Below are 9,828 nucleotides of genomic sequence, written 5' to 3'. Positions count from 1 at the left end.
TTCCCATGTCCAAAATGGCCGCCAGATCGGCTTCGTTCCCTGTTTCTCAATGGAGATGGCGGCTTTAGGCCAGCGTCGGTCAGAGGTAGCTTCGTCCCGCCCGGAATAAAGATGGCGGGCAGCCGGCAAGCGTGTCAAAGGGGCGGAGTTGGAGGGGAGTGACGTCATCTTCCGGAGGCGGGCAGCCGGGAGCTTTGCCGACTCGGGTGGGGACTTGGAGTGGCTTGTTTTGGAGAGGAAGAAGCTGCGGTGGCGTCATCAGAGGCAGCTCTGGCCGGAAGCGGGGACTGGCAGGCGAGAGGGTCGCTTTGTGAGTCGGGGGTGTTTTAAATGGAGGAGGGGGTGGGAAAGAGGGGAGGGAGAGGAGGACTCAAGGAAATCAATGGGCATCACTAACTTAGGGCTATTTGGTTCAATGGGTCTCCTCTTGAGCGGGTCTTGGATGCAACTCGTGGCGTTTCAGATTTTGCTTCCACAATTTGCTAGTCTATTTACATCTTCACTTTTGAAACTACAGTACAGTGGTACCTCGGGTTACATACGCCTCAGGTTACATACACTTCAGGTCACAGACTCCGCTAACCCAGAAAGATTACCTCAGGTAAAGAACTTTGTTTCAGGATGAGAACAGAAATCATGCTCCGGTGGCGCGGTGGCAGCAGGAGGCCCCATTAGCTAAAGTGGTGCTTCAGGTTAAGAACAGTTTCAGGTTAAGAACGGACCTCCAGAACGAATTAAGTATGAAACCAGAGGTACCACTGTACTTTTCCTCTTACGCAAGAGCAATGGGTTTGCACAATAATAATAATAATGTGTTTGTGGGGGCGGTGTTTCTGGGTTGTTGTTTTTTAAGTGTGTTTTGGTTTCCCATTTTGTGTTTTTATGTAGTGAACTGCCCTGTGATACAGCTACTACTAATAAAGTGGACTCTGCTCCCAAGAAAGCAATTGTGTTGTGATAAATTTATCCAATGTTATCACAGAATATCGTGTTTTCAAAACAGACAGATGTGTCATGGAAATACATTTTCTTTTAAAGATATTTGTAAATTTTGATAATAACGTTTTTAAAAAGAAAATATTAAATGTTTGGTTGTGGCATTAGCTTGCATGGGGCAGAGCCTGCTTTGCTGTAGCCCTCTAACTGGCTTGGTGTGTGGGGATACACAAACATACAGTACTGATGAAGGGGGGAGGGGAAACTGATGCTAAAGCCATTTATCACACTGCATAGAGAGGAGACGACAATAACATTCAAAGGCAAAATTGAAGCCAGATGATGAAGCCAGGCTAGAAAAAGCAGAAACCTGAATCACTCATATGCAAAGCATACAGCATCCAGTTATCCAACTATTTGATCAGCATAGGTGTGATCCACACCCAACTTGTTTTACTTCCCCTGTGCTTTTGAAGTTGCTTGACTTGCAGATATTAAGCAACTGAAGTTCTTCAGGGCATGGCAGGGAAGTGATGAGCTTTTCCTCCTTAACTTCCAGATGCCAGCCAGTACTTAATAATACAGGAGACAGGGCCTGCCAGTATGAATGCTGTCAGCCTTATCCTGAGGTGCCAGGGCAATGAAAGTTGTGGGTTGTGTGCAGTCTGCAGCATCAAGGGTATTCTGAGGACAATAGGATTGTGAGATATTGACCAGAATGAACGCCGAGGGACCTTTTGGGATGGATTAGAGATGGGGGGGGTGTAGCTCATTGCAGAGTACCCAGAAATATATTGGAAGAAGGGGAGGACCATTATGACTGAAAGGCTGAGAAGGAAGAAGACACTGGTCTCTGAAATGGCCCTCAGTATTGAAGGGGGTGAGGCTGGGGAATGAAGGCTAGCAAGGATCTGTGGCAGGTGTGAGGAACCTGTGGCACTCTAAATGTTGCTGGACTACAACTTCCATCATCCCTGGGCTGTGGCTGATGGAAGTTGTACCGTGTTTTTCGCTCCAAAAGACACACCAGACCATAAGGTGCACCTAGTTTTGGGAGGAGGAAAACAAGAAAAAATTATTCTGAATCCCAGAAGCCAGAACAGCAAGAGGGATCTGGCTTCTGGGATACTGTGTGGCTGTTCTGGCTTCTTGGATAACTGTGCCAAGCCTCTTCAGGGCAGCGGGATGAAGGCTCCCCCTGCCCGAAGAGGCTGCGCACGGCTAAGGCAGAAGCCAAGACGGTGCGTCGCTGAAGGGGCACTGCGCAGTTCTCCCTCTCTGAGAGGGAGAACTGCGTAGCACCCCTTCAGTGAAGCCTCCGGCTTCGCTGACAGGCACGTCGTGAAGGGGCACTGCACAGTTCTCGCTCTCTCTGCGCAGCGCCATTCACTCCATAAGACGCACTCACATTTCCCCTTACTTTTTAGGAGGGAAAAAGTGTGTCTTATGGAGCGAAAAATACAGTAGTTCCGCAGCATCTAGAGGACCAGAGAGTTCTACACACCTGGAGCAGGTAGCATAATGACTCTGTCTCCCATCTTTAGCCCTCACCTCCAGCCCCATGAAGCGGAAGCATCGGCTCATCTCAGAATCATTCCAGGCAAAAAAACGACGGCTGGTTCTTGGATCGGAGCCTCTCGAACAGGGTGAGAATGGAGGAAGTGTTGTGTGTTGAGGCATCAGAGTTCTCTCTCTCTGCATGAGGAGGTGCGCTTGAGAGGACTTATGGGGGGATGATGAGTGAGAGGTGAGTGCCATCAGTTCTGGATGGCATGAGGCAGAGCGCTGCAGAAATATGCCAGCTTTTTATGTTTCCTCCCCTAGAAGGCCCCGAGGCAGTAGAATCTGCACTCCAGTTCTTGGCCTCTCTCTTCCCCCGCAAATTATTTGAGGATTTTCTGCCACCCTTGATTCTGAAACACCAGATCTACAGCCTCGTCAAAGACCGAACGACCGTCGACAGGCACTTGGTAGGTGATTCCTTCCTCAGTTCAGAGGCCAGGCAGAGGAATCTGGAGGGCTGAATTTGCCCCCCACTCCCCCGGACCTGAGGTTCCCCAGGATATGGGGTGTTTGACAAATAAAGAACCAAAGGATCCTATGGGAAACCTATAAACCTCCTCCTCCTCACACGCACACACCCTACCATGATTTCGATAAAATGAGGTGTCTCTATAGATAGACAAATCTCTCCTCCTCCTGCCTCCATTTCTTCACCTTCAGAGTTTGCATTTGAAATAGACTGGTTAAAATAAATAAAACCTCCTCCTCCCTCTGTCTCTCTTTCTCCAGAGCCAGCTGAAAGATGAGGGCCGGATCCGGATGTTCCAGCATGGTTTCGATGCAGACACTTTTGTTGTGGCGTTCACAGACAACTATAAATCCAAGGTCTTGTGTCCATTTTGTGTGTGTGTATGTGATGAGTTGAGGGGCATTGCAGAAGCGGGGAGAGATTGTGACGGCTCTTTCTCCCACAGGTGCTAGAGTTTACATCTGGGAAGGACTTTGATAGGACTGTTAGGAAATTTCTGGATTCTGTCCTCAGCTCCTGCCCCGACATCAGTTTCGACAAAAGAAGGATGCTGAGAGAGTTTGGCTTCAGTGATGCGGAAATCACGTGAGTAAAGTTTTCCCCAGAGTGGAATCAGAGTAGGGTTTGTTCTGAGGGCCGTGTATGAAGATTGGGCTTCTTCTTTGAGGTTTTGCTGTGTCTGGTTATACTGAATCTTAGTAAATCGATTGAATTCGTTCTGATTGGTTTAAATCTGCATAATTTTGTATGGGGTTAAACAACCCAGTTCCCTGGGGGCAAGGGGAAGTATTCTGTGACATGACTGCGCATGCCACAGCAGGCACCCTTTAAGAATATAGTAATGTACTGTATATAAGGGCATGAGACTCTTAATCTCAGGGTTGTGGGTTCGAGTTACACACTGGGCAAAAATATTTCTGTAATGCAGGGGGTTAGACGAGACGACCCTTCCAAGTGTACAATTCTATGGCTACAATTGTACAAACAAAAACAAAAGCCCTCAAAGCTGTTTACAAAAATAATAACACAAACGGCTTGGACCATCATACTTGACTTCTTCAGAAGAAGAAACAGTGGCTCATACCGAGATCCTCAAACACACTTAGTGGTGTGGTTTGATCATTTTGAACTCTGGATTCAGTTGTCTTACATTTCCTGGCCTCTCCATAATGGAAAGTACAGTGGTACCTCGGGTTACATACGCTTCAGGTTACAGACTCCGCTAACCCAGAAATAGTACCTCAAGTTAAGAACTTTGCTTCAGGATGAGAACAGAAATCGTGCTCCAGCGGTGCGGTGGCAGCAGGAGACCCCATTAGCTAAAGTGGTGCTTCAGGTTAAGAACGGACCTCCAGAATGAATTAAGTACTTAACCCGAGATACCACTGTACGTTACTTCAAAATGCAGTAAGCCAGCTCTGCTGTGTTTGGGGACACTCCTGCTCGTTTTACTGAACAGGATCTTTCCCCTGAAGTCCTCTCCTGATAGCATCACTGAGCAACGCTTTCCTTAGACTCCTGTTATCTCCGGCTTTCCACAGTCCCAGAAGCGGCTGCATCTTGGTACAAAAGGGGCAAGTCGTAATGGGGGGGAATTGCATTTCTCTCTCATTCCTGTGTTTCATGTTCAGGCAGCTGGTGAATGCCGGAGTCCTGACTGTCCGGGATGCAGGGAGCTGGTGGCTGGCAGTGCCTGGGGCAGGTCGTTTTGTCAAATGCTTCATCAAAGGTTAGTTCGTTCCCCTGCTCCAGGCAAAAGCTGGGACACCTCTGACGGCAGCAACTTACTGATCTGTGTTGTGCGTGTCTCTCGGTCTTCCCAGGGAGGAAAGCTGTGCTGAGCATGATTCAGAAGGCCAAATACAAGGAGGTTTTGCTGTCTGACCTGCAGAACCGCCGAGCTCCAAGCGCTGTGAAGCTGGGTCTTCCTTATCACATCCACGACCTTATTGGAGCCCAGCTGGTGGACTGGTACTAGATTTCTGCTCTCGCTCCCACCTGTAAAAAACCAAATGCAAAAAGACGAATGCCTCGCAAGACGGAAAACCCGCTAGACGAAAGGGTTTTCCGTTTTGGAGGTGCTTCGCAAAACGAATTTCCTATGGGCTTGCTTCGCAAGACGAAAATGTCTTGCGAGTTCCTGCGGGGTTTTTTCCTTTTCCCCCCCTTTTCCCCAAGCCGCTAAGCCGCTTAACAGCTGATCCGCTAAGCCGCTTAGCAGCTGATCCACTAAGCCGCTTAACAGCTGATCCGCTAAGCCGCTTAACAGCTGATCCGCTAAGCCGCTTATCAGCTGATCTGCTAAGATGCTAAGACGATTATCAGCTAAGCCCGCAAAGCCGCTAATAGCGCTAAGCCGCTAATGGGCTTGCTTCGCAAGACGAAAAAACCGCAAGATGAAGAGACTTGCAGAATGGATTCTTTTCGTCTTGCGAGGCACCACTGTGTTGCCTTGGAGCTCAGCCTGTTGCTGTAGAGCTTGATCCTGCCCTTGGGCAGCCAACCAAGGCTGTAACCCTACATACAAGGGAGTGGGGTCCTTTTCTGGGCTGGTGACCTGGATCCCAACCTCTCTTACCCCCAGGGCCATTTGGGCAGGTGGATGATGCCACCCACCTGCCAAACACCTGATGTCATCAGAGGGGCTCTCTGTCACCAGCACGGACAGCAAGCCTTGCTTGCAAAGGAATGCTTGGGAGTTGCTTTCACTTGGGAGCAGATTTGCGCTTCTGCAGCTGCGTCCTTACCTGGTTACAGGGAACCAGGCAGAGGGCCTTCTTGGTAGTGGCCCCTGCCCTGTGGAATGCCCTCCCACCAGATGTCAAAGAGAAAAACAACTACCAGACTTTTAGAAGACATCTGAAGGTAGACTTGTATACCCATGTAGTATCTGAAACCAAAGGGGCACATTGGTTTCCAGGTGTGAAATACATGGGCGTTATTTTCATCTCTCCTACCCCACTAGAACACGGGTGGCGCTGTGGGTTAAACCACAGAGCCTAGGACTTGCTGATCAGAAGGTCGGCAGTTCGAATCCCCGCTATGGTGTGAGCTCCCGTGGCTCGGTCCCTGCTCCTGCCCACCTAGCAGTTTGAAACCACGTCAAAGTACAAGTAGATAAATAGGTACCACTCCGGCGGGAAGGTAAACGGCGTTTCCGTGCGCTACTCTGGTTCGCCAGAAGCGGCTTAGTCATGCTGGCCACATGACCCGGAAGCTGTACGCCGGCTCCCTTGGCCAGTAAAGCGAGATGAGCACCGCAACCCCAGAGTCGGCCACGACTGGACCTAATGGTCAGGGGTCCCTTTACCTTTTTACCCCACTAGAACGGGATGCTAGACTAGATGGGCCCTGGCCTGATCCAGCTGGGCCTCTTCTTATGCTCTTCTTATTCTAGTCCTGCTTTTAACCTGACCACCTCATTCTCGCTTCCTCTAGCGTGCCCACGACCTCCGGCACCCTCCTCCGACTGGCTGATGATTAAGGACATGCCACTTGTCTGCCACCAAACCAACAGCTGTGCCTAAAATGAATGGATGCTGCTTGGGGCTATCGCCACGGGGGACAGGGTGCCTCCCTGAGCCACCAGCATCGTTGTGAAGAAACGGGACCTTTTCCTGCAAAAAACATTTTTTTAATTATTATTTATGAAACAGATTTATATTTTGCACTTAATATGGGCCCAACGTGCGAGAGCATCTTGGCAGGACCCCTGACTGACGTGACTGACGGGAGACCGTGGATAAGAGAGGAGGGAGCCGCTTGTGCAATCTCTCAGCTTGATCTCTGGATGCCGGAGAACCGTGGCAAACCTGCGCATCTAAGAACAGCCAGAGCCAGGATGTTCCCACAAGGAATTCCTTCCTGGCAGTGTGTGTGTGGCCGTGTATGTATGAGTGTCGATCTCTTAGATGACCCCAGTGTTTCAGAAAATTACATTGGAGCTTGATTAAAAGCATTTCTTCTTGGCTCGCTGATATGTTCTGAAGACGATACGTTCTGGGGACAAGATGCGTTCTGGCGACAAGGGATGTATGTAACCACCTCCTGAAAGACACTAGCAACGGATATGCATCCCACAACAGCTTAGTTCTACTTCGTTCTTTGGCGATCACTCGTAGCCAAGTAAGATTGTGTTCCATAAACATGGTCTTAACAGTGAGTCTGTAAGTGACTGTGGAGGCCAATTCTGGAGCCACACGTCCTTCCACAATGGGGACATAGGTTTCTGGGTGGGAGTTGATCATGGTGTGGATTTGCCAAGCATGCCTTGCTCTTAGCAAGTTTCTCCCTTTTGTCCTGAGTTTGATCGTCTTCCAAACCCATGACACCTTTAGTAGAGGCTGTTCTCCAATTGCAGCACTCACAGGCCAATGTTTCCCAATTGTCAGTGTTTATACTACATTTTTTTAAATTTGCCATGAGAGAGTCTTTGAACCTCTTTTGTTGACTACCAGCTTTACGCTTACCATTTTTAAGTTCGGAATAGAGTAGTTGCTTTGGAAGACAATAATCAGGCATGCACACAACAGGACCGATCCAACAAAGTTGATGTTGAGGAATAATTGCTTTGACACTCGTGATCTTTGTTGTTGTTTTTTTAAATAATATTTATTAACAGTTTAAAGATTACAAAAAAGAAAAAGAATTAAACAATACAATACAATACAAAAACAAAAACACTACATAAAACATTGAATTAACAAAACAAAACAGGAACAATTAAAAACATATCCAATAATTTCAATATCTTATCTTTCATTCACTTGTTTCATCGACCTCCTCACACCTCCCTTTTTGTATTCCACTTCAATTAACTGTTTCAGCAGTTCCTTTCAATCTTCCTCTGTTTTCTGTCCTGTAATTTATCTTAACATATTCTAACCTTTTTTTCCCTTTAATGCATTAACAATCTATTTGTACTTAGTTTTTTATAACATTTCTGCTAAAGCCATATAATGACACTGGTGATCTTTGCTTCTTCCAGTACACTAAGAAAAAACACACCAAGAACTCAGGCCAATGTAAGTTTCAGTAGTGGGAGTAGTCCCTACTCACAAATAAATAATCAGTTTTAACAAAAACTGATCCATTCAAAAGTATGTATTTTGACAAGAATTACAAACTCAAATAGAGATTACAAACACTAACAGATTACAAACTCATAAAGATATGTATAACACAATAATTCATTACAGAATTTGAAATGAGAGTTTATGAGTAGAGACAAGTTCATGTTAGTCAATAGTCAGATTCGATGTGAAGGTCTTAGTTTCAATCATTGAGTAGAAGTCAGAAGTCCATTATGGATCAGAAACCAGGACAGGGCCCTGTTTTGATGTATTCACCTTAATCAGCTGGAAGTATCAAATATTACATGAAAATACATTTAAATTCTAAATTACCATAGATTATAAAACAGTCATAAATTATAAAACAGTATTAAATAACATTTGGTTCCTTACCTAATTTTTAAAGGGTCATGTAGGTTTGAAGACTTTCGGATAAATATATCCTGTTATTTTCTACGTTTCTCAGAGATAGCAACTGAAAATAATAATAATTACATGCGTTGAATCAAATTAAATCAAATTAAAAACTCTAAGGCGGCATATAATCATATGATTCCTCACCTACGTGTGGGTAGATTAATGTGTATCTTGAGCTTTTCTATGCGTTTTCACTTTGGAAGTGAGCCTGTTACCTTTTATATGCACTTAAAGGTGGCGCTGTGGGTTAAACCACAGAGCCTAGGACTTGCCGATCAGAAGGTCGGTGGTTCAAATTCCCGCGATGGGGTGAGCTCCCATTGCTCAGTCCCTGCTCCTGCCAACCTAGCAGTTCGAAAGCACATCAAACTGCAAGTAGATAAAGAGGTACCGCTCCGGCGGGAAGGTAAACGGCGTTTCCGTGCGCTGCTCTGGTTCGCCAGAAGTGGCTTAGTCATGCTGGCCACATGACCCGGAAGCTGTACGCCGGCTCCCTCGGCCAATAAAGCGAGATGAGCGCCGCAACCCCAGAGTCGGTCATGACGGGACCTAATGGTCAGGGGTCCCTTTACCTTTAAAGGGGTAGATGAGATCCCCTAGATCTTCCAGTGCACTGGCATTAATTTGCTTTGTACAGTGCAAGCAGCTATCCTTCCTGCCCAGAGGAGCCCAACAACATCTGTCAGGCAGGAAGTGGCCTCCTGTTTGGTACTTGTCTTTTGAGCCCAGTATTTATATACTCACTCTCTCCTGCAATGGACTAGATGCCTCTTGGGTCCCTTCCAACTCTATGATTCTGTTGGTGGCTCTCTAGTGGAAGGTCTTCCACATCACGACTGACCTGCTCCTTGTAGGTGGAGATGCCACTGTCTAAATCTGGGGTGTTCTGCCCTGTTCAGCCTATGCCCTGTGACCGAGCTAAAATAAGACTCTTCACCCATGGAAACCGACCCAAAAACTCTCTCTGAATAGATGTTCAGTCTGGTCCCTTCTGCTTCAACATAGATTATGTCTCTCTTTGCATATCTACAGTACATACATAGGAATCAGGATTCAAAATGACCTTAACAGATGGGACAACTGGGAGGGACCAAACTAAGAAAATTAATGTCAATAGGAAGAAGAAGAGTTTAGATTTGATATCCCGCTTTATCACTACCTGAAGGAGTATCAAAGCGGCTAACATTCTCCTTTCCCTTCCTCTCCCACAACAAACACTCTGTGAGATGAGTGGGGCTGAGAGACATCAGAGAAGTGTGACTGGCCCAAGGTCACCCAGCAGCTACATGTGGAGGAGCAGGGAAGCGAACCCGGTTCCCCAGATTACGAGTCTATTGCTCTTAACCACTAATCCACAAATAGGTTCTGCAC

General features: G+C 46.9%; 2 protein-coding genes across 5 annotated transcripts in view; one reads left to right on the top strand and one right to left on the bottom strand.

Moving 5' to 3' along the window:
- The window catches only part of LOC310837988 (E3 ubiquitin-protein ligase TRIM11-like), a 1,016,249-nt gene that overhangs the window by 151,227 nt on the left and 855,194 nt on the right, over positions 1-9,828 (bottom strand). The gene's annotated exons all lie outside the window — the stretch shown is intronic.
- Positions 172-6,945, top strand: WHR1 (winged helix repair factor 1). Of its 4 annotated transcripts, none has more exons than XM_083725228.1 (8): positions 172-310; positions 2,454-2,582; positions 2,761-2,906; positions 3,229-3,324; positions 3,414-3,553; positions 4,600-4,697; positions 4,792-4,939; positions 6,407-6,945. In XM_083725228.1, the coding sequence occupies exons 2-8, from the start codon at positions 2,498-2,500 to the stop codon at positions 6,450-6,452; spliced, it is 759 nt and encodes a 252-aa protein (XP_083581354.1). In that variant the 5' UTR covers positions 172-310; positions 2,454-2,497; the 3' UTR covers positions 6,453-6,945. The 4 variants fall into 4 exon arrangements, with proteins under 4 accessions (XP_083581354.1, XP_083581353.1, XP_083581355.1 ...); XM_083725227.1 differs by having other exon boundaries at positions 194-310; positions 2,481-2,582; XM_083725229.1 differs by having other exon boundaries at positions 222-310; positions 2,481-2,582; positions 2,764-2,906.

This window comes from Podarcis gaigeae, assembly GCF_964106915.1.
Source record: "Podarcis gaigeae genome assembly, chromosome: 2".
Lineage (NCBI taxonomy): Eukaryota > Metazoa > Chordata > Lepidosauria > Squamata > Lacertidae > Podarcis > Podarcis gaigeae.
This window is presented reverse-complemented; position numbering and strand designations above follow the sequence as displayed.

Coding starts and splice junctions, on each gene's coding strand:
- WHR1 (XM_083725228.1), top strand. CDS start 2,498: ATGAAGCGGAAGCATCGGCTCATCTCAGAATCATTCCAGGCAAAAAAA. Junction 3,325..3,413: donor CAGACAACTATAAATCCAAG/GTCTTGTGTCCA, acceptor TTTCTCCCACAG/GTGCTAGAGTTTACATCTGG. Junction 4,698..4,791: donor TGTCAAATGCTTCATCAAAG/GTTAGTTCGTTC, acceptor CGGTCTTCCCAG/GGAGGAAAGCTGTGCTGAGC.